This window comes from Diadema antillarum, unplaced genomic scaffold, assembly GCF_040938485.1.
Source record: "Diadema antillarum isolate AM-2024a unplaced genomic scaffold, OU_Dant_1.0 seq00000807_RagTag, whole genome shotgun sequence".
NCBI lineage: Eukaryota > Metazoa > Echinodermata > Echinoidea > Diadematoida > Diadematidae > Diadema > Diadema antillarum.
In genome coordinates, this window is record NW_027271688.1 from 715,456 (window position 1) to 736,545 (window position 21,090).

Genomic DNA, 21,090 nt, shown 5'->3' on the forward strand with positions numbered 1-21,090 from the left:
GTTCTGTTCGATGCTACTTACAATTGTGTATTGCCTGAGGCTTTATCTCAAGAAAATGCTTCTAATCAATGCCAGAATATGAAACTAGGTGTATGGATAATCATCAAGGTTGTGAATGGTATTATCACAATTTTTGCCATTGAAATCTTGGATGTAGACATTACAGTACAATTAACGTTCTGCAGCTTGTATTCTTATATATCCGAAAGTATATTCACGATAGTAATTTGAATAGATTTATGTATTATTATATTTGTGTATAATTATGAATATATTTGCAAATTTTTTGTGACTTTTAGGTAACTATTCCTGAATGGAACATATCCTACATCAGTGATTCTCAACAGTAAAATGAAGACCACAGACACCATCACTGGGTACTTTTTACAGATTCAATATATGGAGATATAAGCCTGCAGCGGCAATATGGCGGCCATTTTGCATTTAATCATATGCAAATATATGTAGAAATGTATAAAGGGAAGCTTGACAGTTACTGCTGATATCATAATTGTATTCCTTGACCTAGAAAACATGGGTTTAGAAACCAGAATCTATTTTCTGCAGGTTTTATGTCCAGATATATAGACATGAATACTTATAAGGTTGTATGGCGGCCATTTTGCATTTATGCAAATTAGGCACTGATCCACCACTCGAATTTTTGGGAACTTTTAATATGTTATTCTAATAGCTCTTCCAGGTCAAATGCAAGTAGAATCATTTCTGCTGCAATTAGTTGGGGGTCATGTCATATTTTGACTGGCCTATAATGGGATGTGAATGAATTATGAGAAGCTCATATTCTTCCAACCAATCACAAAATGACAAAATCATAATGCAGACAATATCACCCTCGTACATAGTCACTGCCGACCACATCAAAGTAGCTGGAGCAACCATCGTAAGACTTTGTAAATACGACATTCTTTGTGTAGCCGAAGTGGCAGAGGCGGTAGGTACCGAGTGGTTCATCCATGGGGATCTCCCAGTAGACTGTGGCTTGCCATGGAGTGATGTGACCATTATGGTCTCTCTCCCAGTAGAACCTGTCAACCATGAAAAGAATACAGACAATGTGTAACTCACCACCATTCCAATTGCAGCATTTTTTTAATACAAACACTCAATATCTTTATTCAAAATATTTCAAACAATCGCGCTCACCCGAGTATCGCAAGTTCAATTTCCATGCATTCTTGCAGACTTTTACCTGAGAACATTGGAAACTTGGGGCAGGGGCAGCTTTGAGAGCTGGGGGCATGGTGTCCATTTGCATGTTCCATCAAACTGGTAAAAAAAAAAACTGCCAGGCACATTGTACTTTATAGAAGGTTGGACTATGCAGTTTGGAAAAAAAGACTAAAAGTTCTATCACTTCTGATTCTAGAGAATATTATTAAATATTCCTTGATTTAGGAGGTTTAGGCCCCTGGGGCCCCCAAGGAAAGCATATGGTACCCATTTACACACTTTGAGATCCTATCTCCCCCCCCCCCCCCCCCCCCACACACACACACACAAATGATACTTGTCAAGTTTGGTGAAAATTCATTATGTTGTTTTCAGCAAGAAGATGAAAGTGTACAATTTAGGTCTGCATTTGGATTTATCACTTCTGGTTCTAGAGAAGAAGATTTGTAAATATTCCTTAATTTTTGTTTGTTTGTTTGTTTGTTTGTTTGTTGTTGTTGTTGTTGTTGTTTTTTGTGTGTTTTTTATTTATTTATTTTTTTTTTTTTTTGGGGGGGGGGGTTGGGTCCCTAGGGGCCCCTAAGGAGAGAATGGTGCCCAGTTGAACAAATTGAGATGTTAACCCCCTGGCACTCTACCTGGCAAGTTTGATTAACATTCATCAAGGGGTTTTCAAGAAGAATATGACCATGTACAATTTAAGTCCCCATTTGGACCCATCCCCCCCCCCCACTCCCCTGGGTGCACGGTGCCTGCCCATTTGAAGAAATTGAGATTCTATCCCCCCAAGGGATACTACCTGCCAAGTTTGGTAAATATCGTTCATGGGGTTCCCAAGAAGATGAAATTGTAAAAAGTTAATGCATGCCCGACGCACAACACATGCATGACAGACAATGCACGACAGACGACGCACGATGGGCGCCGGACGAAGAGCGATCGCAGTAGCTCACTTAGCCTTCGGCTCAGATGAGCTAATAACAATGCAATGTACTAAGGTAAATAGACCCCATTGCTTTCACTATACACTTGTAGACCTACTGTAATACTAGATTATATTATTTCCACATACCTTGTACACCAGTCATTGTCGGTGTAGAAAACCTCCCGCCGTAGACCAGTCCCACGTTCAACAGTCAAAAATGTATCCCCCAACTACAAAAGACAAGTAAAGAGCATTGGCTTGGAGAAGGTATATCTCCTCTATCATGTCTGCTCAAACTTTGTTGATGGCATGATTATTGACAAACACGAGCTGCTTTTCTTTTTTTTTCAATGCGTTTGGATATCACAAAAAAAATGTGACAGATATTTTGCAAATAACTCAGTACACATTTTGTAATGACCTTTGCATCTTGTTGATGCTCTGTTTGGTCTTCTTTTCCTTCTCATCTTTGATTCATTGTAAAAGATATACCAGTACACATTTTTCTTCTTTTTTTTTCAAGAAATGCATGTCCATACTTGAAATTATACACAATCCTAATGCATATTCTATCTTTCTTTTTTAGAGAAAGAGAGAGAGAGAGAGAGAATTAGAGAACTTTCACTCTACGTTCAAGTTGAAATAATTGAAGAGTAAAATCAAGTACACAGAATAGCAAATGTTTCATTTCATTCAATGAAGATACAAACATTACAAAATTTTGAAAGCTCACTTGACCATTTTTTCCCCCCAGTTATACTGGTCTCAGTCATAGAGGCAAGTGATGACGTAATTCTCCACATTGCATATACAGTCTGATCTCTCCTATCTGGACATATTGGGACCAGCGCTCATCCAGATTAGGGATTTCGCTGGGTTTGGGAGACTCGATGTTTAATACATGAAGCTTCCTACCCAATGGTAGCTACACATGTTACTTATTGCAGGTAGCGTACACTGTGATCACTTGGGGGAAGAGAATGTGTGAATACATTTTATTTAGATGAAACTTAGATGTGGATTTATGCATATTATGTTGGGTTTAATATATAATTCATACGAGTTTGTGTGGGAATTTCATTTTGAATTTGAAATCCCCCTTTTCCACATAATTATTAGATTGAAAAAAAAATCATGCTGACATCGCATCCTGATATCAGAGGAATCCGGATAAAGGGAGGCTGGAAAGGAGAGGTCAGACTGTAATGTAAACATTTCGTCATGGGTGGGTGGGTCAGTACGCTGGCCGTATGCTGCGTGCAAATGAAAGAGGTGATCTTTAGCACCCACGCGCAACACACGGAGGTCACACTTTTGGCGTTGACTTGTGTACTTCCTGTAATGCAGAGTTACTGTGCAGCTAGCATGAGCAGAGCGTATATACGGTACTAGTAATCCATCTAATTTTTCCCTTTTTATCATGACTAAAACATTGTCACTTCACAATAGCAATGCATTTTTAGAGCTTAGCAACATGAAATAATTGCTGAGAAACTCTACAAAACTACTGTAGTTTGGATATAAAGGCAGTGCTACATGATTTTTGTGTACGACCAAATAGAGCTTGTGCTGTGCCAGAGTAGTCGACACATTACGGAAATTAAATAGCACTGCCGCTATGGAGTTTTTACAGTTATAAAATATATATTACAGGGGAAAATACATTAAAAGTCTCTTGCTGAACAAACAAATCTTTGATATTTTTTTTCAAAAAATGAAATCTGGGGGAAACTAGATATATCGCTACGGCTACTGATATGCCTCCGCCATAATGCATGGTTCTCCTAATAGGTCTATAGTACAATGTCTTGACAATGTGTGATGACAGTTTCACACAATTGGCAAAATATTAAAATGACAGGTTTGACACAAATGTGCTGAATGTTCACTTTCCTAGAACTAGGTTCAATTGGATGAATGATTAAAATGTCAGAGTGCAGGTATTTGGGGAACTGATGATTTTTACTTGACTTTTGACCCTTTTATAAGTTTATGCATTGAGTAATTTTCAAGGTATTGAGAAAAAGTATAATTTCAGTATCAAATGGGAAAATAGCATTATCTAAACCTGGCCTTTGACCTTTGACCTCACAGTTCCAAAGAGAATCACTGTTAGGTTGAACATGCATAAATATGTAAGTTTCATGATGATACCTTGAGTTACTTTCGAGATATGGAGGAAAAAGTGCAATTTAGCACTTTCACTTGACCTTTTACCTTTTGACCTTTGACCTTTTGGCAAGAAACTTCCCCAAAAATATATATTGGGTAATACATGCCATACATCAAGTTTAAAAAAAAAAAAAAAAAACTTCAGGCATATATTGCATTTTAAGGAAAGTAGTGATATTTTGAGGAGTTGACCTTGACCTTTGACCCCTGACCTTTGACCCATGACCCCCAACTTCCCTAGATAATCACTGCCCATCGGTACAAGCATATATACTAAGTTCCATGAAGATACCTTGAACCATTTGCGAGATATGGAGAAAAACATGAAATTTCAATTTTTTTTCACAAAAATAACCTGTGACCTTTGACCTTTGACCCTGTGACCCTATAATCCACACAAAGTATTATCCCCCAAGGATATACCCTCATACCAAGTTTAATGTAAAACCACCACACGGTTCTTGAGATATCGACAAAAACAAAACGGGACGGACGGACGGACGGACGGACGACCCGAAAACATAATGCCTCAGGCCACTTCGTTGCGGAGGCATAAAAAAACTACCATCATCATTAACATCAATCATTACTGACGAGTTAAATGAATTAGAAATTATGACTTTCGGAGAGATTAACATTGGTACATCACTGACAAAGGTTTTCCACAGTATGACCAATTACATTTCAACCAAATGGAGGGATGTGTACCTATGACATCATTGCTTAACTTATTTTATTTTATATGTGATTGTGACCAAATACCACCGTTATATCAAAACAAGTGAAAAACAACTTCTATGTAGTAAGCTTAATGACACTGAAGCATTTATTGTCCTGTCTGTTTGACTTTTGCACATTCCTCTCACTGAAGTTAATCTGAACTAAATGCAGTTTTTGCAACAACAAGTATCAAAAGTTCCACAAGATGTTCTACTTCTGGTCAGAATAACAAGAGTAATAATAGACTAAGACAGCCAATGTAACCATTTAAATTGGTGTTCAGAAATGTGTCCCTTTTTACCATTTTAACAGGATCGTTGCGAGGACTGACTGCCCAGAATGTAGCTGTCACGACGGAGCCCTGAAAATATCAACGAAATCATTGTAAAAGCAACGGACACTCTTACATTCAGTGGGTCGTCACGGGTTGGTCAAATACCAGTCGGCAATTGAATGAACATAATCATTTGGTAGAGGAATATTTTGATTTGTTTGCCCATGGGCAGAACATTTTGCAATGTTTTGCAGTGTTCTGCAAAGGGGAAACATTCTAATTTTCTTGCATTATATGGCGAGGATACCAACTGACAGAATGGTGACAGTTCGAACACAATTCTAGCACAATTGACACCAGCCTTTGCAATGCCTGAAAAAAAAAAAATGTCCCTCAGGCTCAGCAGACTTTCTGAGATGAGTTGAAGGTATGTTCTCAAAGTATGTTGACTAACTGACTAAAAATAAATATTTGCTGCCTGGAATATGCAGAAAATTCTAACTTCCTAGTTTGAAATGCTACATTAGGGAAGTTTTCAGTCTCAAAACTTGGTCTTGGGAGTTATAATCTCCCTCACCAGCACTTAAAACGTTGCGGACAAAGCATTCCATATGTTTTCTCCATCAGCATCAATATAGCACATCTTTCTTCAATGATGCAAAGTTGGCTATCTGCTCTGTTTACACTCTAAAGCGGGGTTCCCACTATCACGATTGACGCCACGATTGAAATCGTGGTCTTAATCGTGCAGCAAGCGTGGTGGTCTTATCAGATTGTATCAGATCTTAAGGTCAATCGTGGCAATCGCGCTAATCGTTGGAAAATTTTGGACAGTTCAAAAATTTTCTACGATTAACACGATTAGTGTTTGATCGTGATCATCGCATCAGATCGTCTAGGATCGTATCCAAACGCAGCAAATCTCTTCTAATCGTGCTTCTTAATCATGTTGATCGGAATCGACTTTTTCACTTCACTTCCGCTTATTATTATTATTATTATTTGCCCATTTGCCCTTATTTTACTCATACATTGATTTATTTTGTATTCTGATAGGTGGTAGCCTGCATCTTTAGATCATTATTTCCAAACGGTAAATTGTATGACGGTGTGGGGTTTAATTGTCGTAATTTTTAAGGTACATTATCACAATAATTTTTTTTAATGATTTCATAAAATGAAAGTTGTATTACAGATTTTTAGATGTTTTCATACATTATGTTAATGATGTTTTCATTATTGAGTCGCTATTACCATTATACAGACACACAAAACAGGATATGGGATAACTTTTGTAACGAAAACAAAAAATGAGCAAAAATAAAATGGCAATTGTATGTCTGCACGTATTGACTAACGTCAGTACAAAGATGAGAATAATTTAATGTATCGTGCTTGAATGGGTACATATCAAAGGCAAATGGTTGATTTTTAAAAGGATATTACATTTTTTTTTTGTTGGGGGGGGTGCAGTATCCTGCTGTTTGTGTATCGTACATAGTAATTAAGACTTGTTGTTTCATCAGCCATCGTGTGACCCCTTTACATCTATTTTGACACTTTTCAATGTCTTTTTTGTATGTTTGGTAGAGCATAATCTTAGAGGAAAATGGTTATTTTCAACTTACTGCAAATGTAAAAGTGACCATTGTCGTGGATGTGAGATCACTCGTATAATTATGACAATGAAGATCACTCTTATTATTTTTCACAGTTAGTTATTCAATAAGTGTAGCAATATACCCCTGCGAAATAATTTTGCGTAAAACCTCCTTTTTGTTAAAAAGTGACATCATTTTGATTAGGGAGTCACTTTTCTGTTATGTGTGTGTATCAGTTATGTTAAACATTGTTAAGTAAAACACTAAATCAAGCTGAATAAACCAAACTTTTAATAACCCATGAGATAACGACATTTTGAAATAAAAAGACATATGATTCATACACTTTGCGGATATGAAATCGAACACATAAGCAACACTATCCATTCCGCTAACTTTCTTATATTGAGCGTATATAACACATAATACTATGTTACATAACATTCAAAATGATCCCATCCTCTTTCTTAGCTTCCATTTCATCATATAATTATTTTCTTCATGTATTGGAGAGAAAGGTCATTTTTGTCTTGCTGTTTGTTTGTTTGTTTTTTCTGGGGAAGAGGGGTAATCATCTGATCTTATGTATTTGGGTTCGTGATTTCATTATTTTTTTGTGGGGGGGGGGGTGAGCATGTCGATTTAATAATCTATTAATTTCTTTACGTTTGATATAAAACGAGGGCTTATCTGACGTTATGGCTGGCCTGGGTGCTGCTTTCTCTCTGATAACATAATCGTCATTAGCAATACTGCAAAGGTTACGTTGTCATCATTGTCAACCTGTCAAGCCTTGCCATCATCAATGGTTGTAGATAAAATTAATAGGCCTAATCACTCTGCATAACTTAAGGGAAACAATGAAATCTATCGTCTGCCGGACTATAATATTCCCATTCGCGTCCAATCGCACCTTAAATGGGGGTCGCTTCTGATCCCGATCGTAAAAGATATCGTATCTTATCTCAGCAGCCCGTATTGGAACGTATCAGTACGTTGCTGCACGTACCAGCTCGGGGATCCTGATCGTAATGGTCATGTTAGATCGGTACCAATCATGAACTCAATCAGGACAATCCTGTCGGATCGTATTTGAACGGCAGACCAGATCATGACAGATCGTATCACTTGAAATAGACCAATCGTGACAATATCGCATCCAAGCGTACCAACACGTATTGACTCGCATAACCTCGTATCCAAACGTGAAATTTCAGACGAGTTCAACAAATTTTCCACGATCAGTTACGAATGTCCAATCGTGGCGTTCGCAATGGATCGCACGATAGTGGGAACCCCGCTTTAGCCAAGTATGAGCAACAATGTGATGTAATATTTACACAAATAAATCCCCCTTCCCTTACAAAAAAAAAAAGAGAAAGATACTGTATGAATTGCAGGTCGGAATCACATTTACAAAGAATGGTATATAATAAAGTTTTGTTATTGTGTTTTTCATACCTCTCCTCAAAACAGCCCTAGACATTATGGTAGAGCTCAGTCTGATATAATGAATGAATTCAAAAGAATAGTATATGAATGAATGAATAAATGGAATGAAATTGAAATTAATGACATTGAATTTAATGAAATGAATGAAATGACATGAACAAAATGAAAGAAAAATAAATGAAATTGAAATACATTAACTGAATAATGTGAATGACATGAAAAATATGAATGAAATGAAATGAAATGAAATGAATGATTATAAATGATATCTATAAAATTTATGGAATGAAAGAAGTTTAATAAAATGAATTTGGATCAATGAACAAATGGACCAACCACACATCATACGGCAATGACCCTTCTCTCGTACAGGGAAAATTCTCATGAAAGTCAACAATTCCACATCTTTTTCTCTTTAGGATATGATGTGTATGTGACCAACCACTACATAAGCCATTCAAATCAACGTAATTTCACTTTCTGCATAATGAAAGAGCTCTTGAGTCTTGACTTACTTCTTTCAAAAAGATGGGAGAATACATTACCCTTAACATATGTCAGAATCAGATGTTGAGGAATTGTGTAATTTTTATTATAAAAATGAAATTTTGCGCAATTCTTTTTATATTGCTGAATTCACTCAATTCATATACCGTAAAACATGGTATATTTGCAGCATGAAATTTTCGCAAACTGGAGCCGATAGCCTTTTTTGCGACATGAAATTTTCGTGAAATTCCTACTGGTATTCAATGCATATAGTGTAGACAAGAACTTTCGTGTGCATTTTAATTTCGCGAATCTTGGCACTCGCGAAATTCGGGAAATTAAAATGCACACCAACATTCCTTGTTTTACAGTACATATTTGGGTATCTTTCCCCTTTTAAATGCAGATCATCTAAACTATTAGGCAATCTCCACGTGGATAAATATCGGTGAAATGTTTAAATAAAGTTTGTAAAGGTTATTACTCTATTTCATGACAACATCCTTCTGTCAGTGGCACAACATTTGCTTTTGCATTAATGGCTCCAGTCTTGTTTTCTCCAGGGACTTTTTATAGTAGGGTTAGGGTTACAGTTGTGATAGGGTTTTAGGTTTAGTTTGATGTGAGGATTAGGATTAGGGTTAGGGTTACGTTTGTGGGTTAAATTAAGTTTGGCTTAACATGCAAATGTTTTATGGGAGCAATTGTCACAGGAGCAAATGTCAAGGAACCCTTTCTGCCATTGTGTATGGAAAAAGAACAGTAATCACTCAATGTACCTGTACACCTATTTATATTTCCTAGGGTGGCGTCATTAGAAGTATTAAGGGTATTCTCATATCGTAACCTTTGTTGTATCTGTTGGTGAAGCAGAAGGCCAAAATATTAATATTTCTTTCATGAAATTAAAAAAGGGGAGAAGAGGGTACCACAGGTTTATGTCTCTGAATGTACCTGTCTGTATTTTGGATCCACGTCAATGTAAATAGAACCCGCCTCTTTGCCATCAGGGAGCGAGTCACGCGTGGGACGCATAATGCCGCGCTGAATAGGCAGAAGGTTTGGGGGCAGGGGACCAGCTTCGACATCCTCATTACCCTAGGTGGTAGCATAAAACAGTGAAAAGACAATGAAACAACCAAAAAGGAAAATAATAATCATTTTACACAACAGAATATCTCACAGCTCAATAAAAAAAATCCTGAGCATGATATATTCATTCTATTTAGACTTCTTTTAACATGATATAAAATAAAAGGCATATCCACTTGCAATGTTCATTGATGCAGTAATATTGATATATTTTTTGGTGGAGGTTGTACTGCTAACAATATATGATTTTATATATTATATATATATACATTTCTTTTTTTTTTATAGTTTCTCCATGATTATATGTATGTTTTGCATAAAGAGACATTTCTTCTCCTTAACCTGGAACAGCAGGTAGAAGCAAATGTTCCATTGAAAAACTATGACTCTCTTTCATGAAAGCTGACCTATAGGACCACACATTTAATGGTAATCTTTCACTCTTCACTGAAGCCAAAGGTTACTACAAGTCAATGAAATGATATATACCTCAGCCTGATCATAATTCACAATAGCAAATAGCAAACATCCGAGCCACACAAGCAAACATTTAGCACAAGATCAAGTACAGATGAATCTTTTAAATCTATTATTGTTCTGGAGGGGATACAACCTCCAGCTCACTTACATTGACTAGGTTATCAGTTAGCATCTGGTACTGCTGTATGTAGGCCATCAGAGTGTTAGGTCCATATATGGTGGATGCTCCCTCATAGCGTTGAATCTGCAATGGCCACATTACTATCAACTTGGCACCTACCAGAATCAATCTTAACACTTTCACTTTATGGCAACAGGTTTCCATCATTTCCTCACATTGTATTGCTTTTTGAGATTTATCTTCAGATTGTTTTTATCATGGAAGTTGCATTGTTTTTATTGATAAAGTGTAAATAGGACGTTCATAACAAAACTCGAACAAATAATCTAGCTTCATCATTCATACAGATCTGGGTCCCTTTTCATAAAACTTGTTATCAGTGACAACTGACACATTTCTAAAACAAATTTGCATTCAGCCAATAGGATGCAAGGATTTCAGTAGCTTATAACAACTATCGCAACTTGCCACTGATAAAGAGTTTTATGAAATGGGGTCCTGAACTGCGAGAAATGCGTTTGCATCAGACCATTGGTACAAGGACACATAAGACAGTTGTATAGTCATCCCCTTCTTCACACTTGACAGCATGTGATGACATGATGGTATGATAGTCTGCACCTCACTGCATGCCATATCTTTCTCTACTATTTTCCTTTCCAGGGGAATTCTCCAATGGCAAATTCAGCTTCTTTGTGCACATTACAGTGACTTATTCAGTTATTCATACTAGATACATGTAAAACTACAGGCTAAATCTGTAAGCTAAAAAAAAAATGGCATGCATTTTAACATGTCTCACCACCAAACCAAACTACAATGAGCCCAGACCCTTCTACTTCTGCAAAACAATTAGTATTAACACCATCTCCAGGGGTGTATCCAGGATTTTTTCTGGGGGGGTCGTAACCAAAATTTTTGGACCTTTACCTTTGCGAGGGAGCGGAGCGACCGAGCGGGGGGGGGGGGGGGGGGGGGGGGGTGTGGGAGGGGGGTGTCCCCCCTTCCACGGTAGGGAGTTTTTGAATTCTATATCTTAAAATGGGGCAATTTGGTGCATACAAAAGTGACTTTTTCGGCATGGCAGTGCAGCTTAGAAATAAGGTGAATTATGGCATACTAAAACTAAGTTACGAAATTTACGAGGTTTTTGACAATTTGCTCGAACACCACCTGGTCACTTTTTTTTCCTGTTGTAGGCCTATATAGAGTAAAAAGCCCTCAAAAAAAATGTCTTTTACAAAAAGTGGACCTCTTGAAAATTTGGGGGGGGGGGGGGGTCGTACGACCCTCCCGACCCCCCCTTGCATACACCCATGATCTCCTCTATTGAGAGAAAGGAAAAGAATGCCCAAAACATCAGACAATGATCAATCACAAGGTCCCTAGTTCAAGTCCCCGGGCCAGCAGCAACAAGTGTAGCCCTGCATGGGCAAGGCAGTTTATCCTCGCTGCCTACTCATTAGGGGTGGGGGGACTAAAAATCAATGGTGGTTGCCTCAGTAACACGAAGCAGGAACTGAAGGCAGTAATTTGGTTCAGTCAAAAGTGTGCCTGGCTCCAGATCCAAAGTGTCTGGTTTTAATTCTCGAGTTCAGTTGACCAATTTTGTCCTCAAGCACACCGCCCCCTCTAGTTAGAGGTAAAACACTCTATTCCTCGGATAGGACATCAAATGGAGGTTCAATGTGTGAGTTACTCATGACTAGCGCACGTTGAAGAACTCACTCTATTCATTCATCGCAAAGAGCAGAGTACTATCCAAGTAAAGAGGTCCACTCATCCACTCACACAAGAAAATGGGCCAAAGATCTCTATGAATTCCTTAGATTTAGATGAGGGACATCCAAAATTAGATTGAAAATCTCAATCTGATAGCTTCAGAAGTCAATCTAATTTTTAAGTTTAAGTTTGGATTTGTCCCTAACCACAATCTCATAGATTTCCGATCAAAGGAATTTAACTGGAGATGCCAACCCCTCATAGTTTGCCCCAGGTGACTAGCAACAGTCAGTAAATGGTGTCAACCAGGCACATTGTGCCATACAAGAAGATATCAAAGAGACTAGTCCTACTCAAGACTGTTTGAACAGTGATTACGTCACTGCAAGCTAGCCTGTTCAACAATGACTACACTAGAATGACCATCTTCAATGCTTTTATTACATGGCCCCTCCCCCCCCCCCCCCCCCCAAAAAAAAGGAAATAATGCCAATACTTACTGCATACTCTTCCCGGGTAGTGATGTAATGAGTGTAGGTGTTGGACAAGCCTGTGATTACAACAGTAGCATCACTCGGCACCCCATTAGCAGTGAGATTCTACATAAAAACAGAAACAAGCAAAGAAGTAATGTATATAACTTCCAGACTATAGACAGTGTGTCTTTTATACCACATTTGACAGTTTCATATTTTCTGATGACCTCACATTTAAATGACATGGTACAAGTTGACAAATATTTGTATTGAATGACAAAAATGCTACAGACACACAATCTCATATTATTTGCATGACAACAACCTACAATGTAAATAGAGGAAATTCCATACAGACATTTGCTCAAGTGTTGATAAATGACCTCATGTTACCATTATAGATCTACCAGAGAAATACAACAAATAACCCTTCAGCAGAAGTCTTGTGTATGAGCATTAGCCTCGCATACCACACATTCAGCTCAATGTCCCTATATCATTTATTAGTTCACAGCTTATACACTATCCTCCATTGGTGGATTGACCTGTTAGACGATGGAAACTATGTGTCACAACTCATGCATCTAAACTTCCATCTAAATTATTCAATAGAATGGCCTGTTAGGTCCAGATTGCTTTTCTTGTTTTGCGTTTTAATACCAACTACAGAGTGGTTAGAAATACAAACATACTGAACGTATTTTTGTATCTGAATACCTTTGGCACCTGCCAGTCTGGTAATCACTGAAGTCTAATTTCTTTGATTCAAGTAACATTGGCAGAGGCACCACAGATTAAATGCTGTTACAATTTAAGAGTTAAAAGCATGATGTAAAAGATCTACAATTTAAGGATATAAAATCTGTGTAATCTGTCAGTATGTCTTCGTGTTTAATGTGTGTAAAATGGATAATTATAAAACACATTGGGAGCATTGATTATAGTGCTACAGAAGCTCAGCTACCACTATCATCATTAGAAAATGCTTGTCACCTGTCGAACACCGTTTCGCAGCCGCCGACCGGCCATCGTGGAGAACTCTCCCGGAGCAGCTATAATGAAGAGATTGCCGATCCTCAGCATCTGTGTGTCCACAATTTGAGGGTGCCACTGCCATGGTCGGAAAGCCTGTTACACACACACACACACACACACACACACACACACAAGAATCTTTAATAATGATATGTCACAATATGGATGCCCACTACATTATTACATTCAAACATTAACAATATCTCACTACCTGAATGTGGTATGCTACAAATGAAGTATATATCAGACAAAAAACTAGAAATATCACTTAAGGTGATTAATACCCCCGCCCCGTGACGACAGTCTTACCCAAGGAATGATCTTTCCTTGATCTTCTGCCATTTAAATGCCGTTACCATGGCAACGCAGCTTCCGACACGTCCGAAAAATATGTCTTGCACATCTTCCCACCAAGACTATTGTGTGTGCCACATTTCATAAGCTTTTGTCAAAAACTGAGGAAGTAGTTAAATCCACAAGATCTTTCCTTGATCTTCCGCCATTAATATGCTGTTACCATGGCAATGCAGCTTCCGACACGTCCAAAAAATATGTCTTGCACATCTTCCCACCAAGACCAATGTGTGAGCCACATTTCATGAGCTTCAGTCGAATACAGAGGAAGTAGTTCAATCCGCAAGATCTTTCCTTGATCTTCTGCCATTTATATGCCGTTACCATGGCAACGCAGCTTCCGACACGTCCGAAAAATATGTCTTCCACATATTCCCACCAAGATCAAGGTGTGTGCCACATTTCATAAGCTTTGGTCAAAAACTGAGGAAGTAGTTAAATCCGCAAGATCTTTCCTTGATCTTCTGCAATTAATATGCCGTTACCATGGCAACGTACTTTCGGGTACTGTCAAAAAATGCGTCTTGCACATCTACAACCAAAGGCACACATCTGTACCAAGTTTCATGGAAATTGGGCAAAAACTGAGGAAGTAGTTTGCAACACAAAATTTTCCATCATTTTGGCTCATAATATGTGAGCTGTTACCATGGCAACATACTTTTTGTCACTGTCAAGAAATGTGTCATGCTGACCTATATCCTAAGACAAACATTCAATATGAATTCCATGAGAATTGGAAGAACACTGATGAAGCAGTTTTGCCATGAAGCATTTTGCCCTATATTTTACCAATAACATGCCGTTACCATGGCAACGCACTTTTTGCCACTGCGGAAATATGTGTCTTGCACATTAACATATTCAGATGAACATCTGTACCTAATTTCATAAAAATTGATCAAAAACTGTGGGAGGAGTTCGCGACGCAAGATTTGTACCCATTTTTGCCCATAATATGCCGTTACCATTGCAACGTACTTTTGGGTACTGTCAAAAAATACGTCTTGCACATCTACAACCCAAGGCACACATCTGTGCCAAGTTTTATGGGAATCGGTTGAAAACTGAGGAAGTAGTTCGCGACGCAAGATTTGTAACGGACCGACCGCCCGACCGACCGCCCGACCGCCCGACCGTCCGCTGATTCCTATATACCCCCTTCAAACTTCGTTTGGCGGGGGTATAAAAAAGTCACAGATGTGGCATGTACATACTGTGGCCTCCCGCAAACACAATAATCGCATTGCTGGTGACTTTGTAGTGTAGTCTGAAACATATGAATTGAATGGAATTGAATTACTGAAACTGCACTAGTAAGTCTTACACTCGAGACACTGTGAACATTTCCAGCACGTTTATTTTGTTTCACTCGACACCTATATATATATACTAAGCAAAAAACAAACAAATAAGCAAGATGCAAAGTATGACATAAAGTGGGTCATGACTAGAAAGTGTCTCAGCATACATATGCACATAAAAGACAATTCTCTATAACATGTAAAATATGAAGGAACTACAAAGGGCAAAGCTTGTATATGTGACCGTGCACCTCAAAACGAACATAAAGTCGCACACACTGATTTTGCGTGACTGAAAATAAGTGAAATGGGTCAACCTAGCCGAACTTGACTTTTTCATATTTTCTGAAAGAGCGGGTCTTCTTTTCATTATGCTAAAATTTGGTATCATAAAACGGGCAGGAAAGTGTGTTTTTTAAGCAGTTTATCTCGAACATTTTTGGTAGAATAGTGTGATTAGGTGTGTCTTTAGAATCCCTTTTTCATTTCTAAAAAACCTTGTCCACACTGTTCATTTTCAACTCTAATAACTTTCGAAAGGATAGTGCTACTGCTTTGAAAGTTGGCATTAATTATGGACAGAATGTGTTAATTAGGCATGTTTAATTTCAGTTTAATCTGATAATCTCTTCATTGTTGTTACTCTGGTGGTTTACTTCCTGTTTTTTGTCCCATTCATCGCACAGCCAGCACGGTTTGGTAAAGATTAAGCGCTTGAATAGACACTGTACTTCAGAGCCTCTTTTCTCAGTTCACCCTTTTCCTGAGTTTGTGCTTTCTTTCCAATATTTAGATAGGTTAGGAGAGTCCATTTGATTTGAGTTATACATCATTTGAAAGCTTAAAGTCTGCTCTTTCAGAATATGGTCTTAACTAAAAATTCATGTCTGGCGACTTTTTGTTTGTTTTGAGGTGCAGGGTCACATATAAACACGGGTTCCAGGAAAAAAAAAATACCAATGTAAATTTCTTTTGCAATGGAGATAAGACACAAAGTACTAATGATGACAGTATATGAAAACTAAAAGAGCAATGTACAAAGGGGAAAAGAAGTAAAAGAAAAAGCGAAAGAAAATGAAAAAACAAAACAAAACAAAAGAAAGAGAGTAAAAACTGAGTGAAAAAATAGCATATGAATACACAAGTATACAAGCATACAAGCATCATACAATCTGTATCTAGAATCAAGTTCATAATGACTTCAAAGTACAAGTACTCGTGTAATGATCATATTGGAGCGTAAACACTGGAACCAAAGGTTAGGCTACGGTCACAACTCAGAGCGGCGACCGACCGATTTGTTGCCTGCTCGGTCGCTGCTGAAATTTTGGCACCGCCCAGCAGTTTTTGGAGACGCTGAGCAGGCTGTAAAACCCTAGCGATGGCCGAGCAGTGCCCTGTCGATTTCCCGTCGGTCACCGATCGATTTTCAGTAAAATTTTGGCGAAATATGGGGATTTGCATCGCGCAGAGTCCGAGCAGTCACCGAGCGATGCCCCATCGGCAACTGGACGATCTCCTACCGGTCATCCGCCGATTTTTACGAAATCGCTCAGCGACCTACGGGTGACCGATAGGTCATCTACCGGTGACCCGTAGGCATACCGATGGCCACCTGCCGGTCTCTGCCGGAAATTTCTCACAAGCTACCTGTGTTTATTAGTGTACCTATGTGATTTGTGATGTGTTAATTAATTAATCAATTAAGATAAAACTCGAGAAAAAAGATCTAAGAGTTAAAATACTTGGATCACCTAATTATCAACTAACAACCTCAGCTATGTGATACCACAGATAACTAGAAATTAGGAAATAAAACAAAAGGGAGGAACACCCAAGATGGAACAAAGATTAGAATAGATTAGATTTTTCCAAAATATCTTCAAAAAATCTCCAAAATATCTTCTATATTTTACAGTATTTTTCTATTCCTATTCAATTTTATATTTTAATTTTCCCCATCTCTTGTCATTCATTTCTTCTTCAATCAATAGGCCTTTAATGAATGATAAGGTAACCAAACCATATTTTACAACGTCAACATATCAACACTAACTTTTAGCTTTCATCTCTTTTGCCCACAGTGGTTGCCTCTGACTTCAATGTCCCTCATGTTGGTTGCTGAGATGTTGCTGGGGTTTCCTTGCCTTTTATTCCTCCCCCTGCTTCTTCAACGTAGCGTTAGATTATCTTCTCCATCTAGTCCCTGGTTTCCTTCAGTGCTTCTGTCATTTTTATCTTAACATTTTTAGTCCCTAAGTCGCTCGACGGCAACCGCTCGATCTATTCTCTTGGTTTTCTATACTGTGCTGTTGTCATTTTTGTCTCTATTATTTTTGTTCCCTAAATCACTCGGCAGCGACCGCTCGATTAGGTCAGTGCCTGGGCAGTTCCCGTCCGAGCGTATTTTGGGCAGCGAGTGAAAACTGGTCGGTCGCCGCTGAAATTTTAACTCCGCGCTAAAACTTCAGCGGCGACCGACCGATGCCCCAAAAATCAGTGGCGCCTGGTCGGTCACCGGTCGGTCACCGGTCGTTGTCCGACCGGTTTTGGCTAAAAACTCGCCGACCGGTCGCCGAGCAGGCTGATTTTGGGGGTTGTGACCGTAGCCTAAAGCAAGCGTACACTGCAGATTGATCTGCCACGCATTGAAAGAGGATAATGTAAAATAAAAGGTTAAATGATTTTTATCAGGCAAGTTATACTCATTAAGTAGCATTAATTCTAGACAATTCGGTGGATTCCATATACGGTGCACCACCTATCGGTTGTAGCGGACAGGCCGATTTTCAACTTTGGGGTCGACATCGCGCTAGCTATGGTAGAGCTACGCTGCAGCGCAGCAGACACTAGCTGCATGCGCAATGCACTGTTTACTGTACAATAACTGTACTGGCCTAGCGCCTGGCGATCGGTATACGCGGTAACTAGAGTCGACGAACTGAAGAAATACCTGAATGATCGTGGCATACCAACTCGAGGAAAAACAAAGGACGAACTTGTTCAGCTGTCGGAGAAATGTGGGGATAAATATGATGTTCTTGAACCGTGTGACCACGCAGAATCGGAAAAGAAACGAAGGTGTGTACGATCAGCGGATGGGACTGAAGTGAACTTGTACGATAGGCCAGTAAGATGGACTAGGGATCTGAGTACTATGCCTGATCTGTCGCTTGGAGATGTGTTTGCCTACCTTATCAAACAGTGTGATTGGACCCAAGAAAGGCTAGCAAGCTTCAAAAAGATGATGGCTACCTTATGTTTAAGGACAATCACGATGAAGATGTCCATATGGGACACATCCAGAACCACCCAGACCACATTTACATCAAGGCAACTGTGAAGCCTGAGCAGCGTCAAATGGCAGAACGGTACGCTACATGGCGTCATGGGTAGGTCCTACTACTCACAACAGACGCTTTAGTCCATTCTGCTGGCTGTGGATGTGTTGCAGCGTAAGTTTGCTTTTTCTGTGATTTGTTGATTTTGTCATCTGTTACTTCAGGCCAACCAGCCCGGGCGCCCGGCACGGCCGGCTGAGCTGAGCTGCGCTGCTGTGCTGCATGTGCATAGAATGCGAGTAATTTTGATGTCGACTTTTTCCCATAAGGCATTGCGGATTTCGGCCTATCCGCTACAACCGATAGGTGGCGCATCGTATATGGAATCCACCGAATTCCTCTGGTGCATTCCCACACCATGATCACTTGGGGATAAACGCCCATCATGCAACAGTAGCTAAAACCCACTGTACAGTTATTGCCCTGCCCAAGTTCTCACCTCTCCAGTAGGAAGGAGAACAGGCTTTGGTTTCTGACATTCCAGCATCTCCTCTGATGGCTCCTTGAGCACATTCCGAACAAAATCCCAGATGGGGCTCCCTTCAGTGTCGCCTGGGAAATGGAAGATCAACCCACCAATCATCGCGAGTGTTCAATTCATGTGAACATCAACACTTCGTTACAATGGAGATTTATCAAAATCTGGAGATTGTTCAACTGCTGTGGGCAGTAAATAAAATAACAAATAAATAAAGCAACTGGCCATCTCAACATATACAACTTATGATACTTAACATGCAGCCCTAGTACTCACCATAAAGATACAAATATTCCTTTAAAAAAAAACAATATGTACACATGAAAGACTTTATCTGCCTGTAAACCAGTGTTTTTCCATATGTGTGAATGTGAAATTAGCGAATCACATTTTATCTCCATGGATGTTACATTCTACAGTCATATTTCAATGGAAGAAATATCTAACAATGGGATATCATTTCAAAATTGTAAGAGCAATGACTCCAACTCTCTTAATGATTTTTAATTCTTATCAGGGGTGATGTATAACTGACCATTTCTACCTAAAAACTTTTAAAGAGCGAAAGGGCCATAAATTTGGCTGATAGCTGAGAATAATGTGTGGCATATCGTGGGAGCAGGGCACCTTTGAATGTTTTTACAGACAAATGGCACTATATAAATTATGTTGGTCATCATCATCATAATCATCATATCTATCACAAATACTGGGAATGCTTCTTTTGATCTTACACATTTCCTTGACCTTGTTGCAAAACACATAGCAAAACTAGTATTATCTCTGAAACGCTAGATAACAAGACTTGCAAGTGAATAATGAAATAAATGAAACATGTTGATGGATGATGTATGTACAGGACAGCGCTTTGAACACTGACGAGGCAATTTAGGCTATGGAAACACAATAGACAAGTGACTAAATGGATACATGGTATTTGTTGCTATTTGGATCCATCTTGCATGCCCTACTCTGAGAAACACCAAAGCCCAAATATAAATGTAGATTGAGTGAAAGCAGCAATATTAGCAGAATACATCACTGAGAGTTTAAGGAAAATCAGACCATTGATCAAAAGTTATAAATATAAAATTTCGGTGCCATCATTGCTGGATAAAAAGACTACTACTGTTTATGAAGTCATATTTGGACAACAGCACAAAGAAATATATAAAGAGAATTCCACAAAATTAAATTTTTCATGAAAAGTACACACTCCATTTACTTGTCACTGACATATCTTAAGGATTATATCATTCCCCCTGCTTTCAGAAAGAAGTAAGCCAAGTGCTCTTTCATTGTGCTATAGAAAAATGAAAATATGAAAAAGCAAAACTGTTGGGAACAAATGGCATTTGACCCGGATGACTCACCATTGTGACACGATCACAGGCTCTGTAGCTGCCAATGTATGACTGGATGACAAGACATGGTCGATACAGTGAAGACAATATCATGAATGGGATGAGACAAACTGTTCGAGCATGAGACTCGTTGCATTGAGGCATGACAACATGACCATGGAAAATACAAAATTACACCAAAGGGTACTTATTGAAATGGGTTCCATTACAAAACATCACTTAACGTGTCATTCTTTCAAATAGCAATCCCTCACAATTTGTTTTCCATTTTGTGTATTTTCTCCAAAAATTCAGGACTATAATGTCACATCAATGACAATGCTTGCAGTCAAAATATTTTTGCAAGAGTTTATAACATAACCAATGATATATCACACTGATTTGTTTTGCATGTGTTATGTGTAAGTGTGTGTGTGTCTGAATAGACTTTGTCAGTGGTATAGTCTAACTGTTGCCCATTTGATTACAGACTGAGAGTGTGCTGAACATTACATAA

General features: G+C 38.7%; 1 protein-coding gene across 1 annotated transcript in view; it reads right to left on the bottom strand.

The window, feature by feature from the left end:
* Window positions 1-850: 850 nt before the first annotated feature.
* Window positions 851-21,090, bottom strand: part of LOC139739586 (putative neutral ceramidase C) — a 36,665-nt gene continuing 16,425 nt past the window's right edge. Inside the window, exons 10-17 of the mRNA XM_071650190.1 lie at window positions 19,192-19,304; window positions 13,712-13,846; window positions 12,743-12,841; window positions 10,548-10,643; window positions 9,782-9,925; window positions 5,313-5,372; window positions 2,267-2,349; window positions 851-1,049 (exon numbers count right to left, since the gene is read on the bottom strand). Coding sequence (XP_071506291.1) covers window positions 851-1,049; window positions 2,267-2,349; window positions 5,313-5,372; window positions 9,782-9,925; window positions 10,548-10,643; window positions 12,743-12,841; window positions 13,712-13,846; window positions 19,192-19,304 — 929 coding nt within the window. The remainder of the gene's footprint in view (window positions 1,050-2,266; window positions 2,350-5,312; window positions 5,373-9,781; window positions 9,926-10,547; window positions 10,644-12,742; window positions 12,842-13,711; window positions 13,847-19,191; window positions 19,305-21,090) is intronic.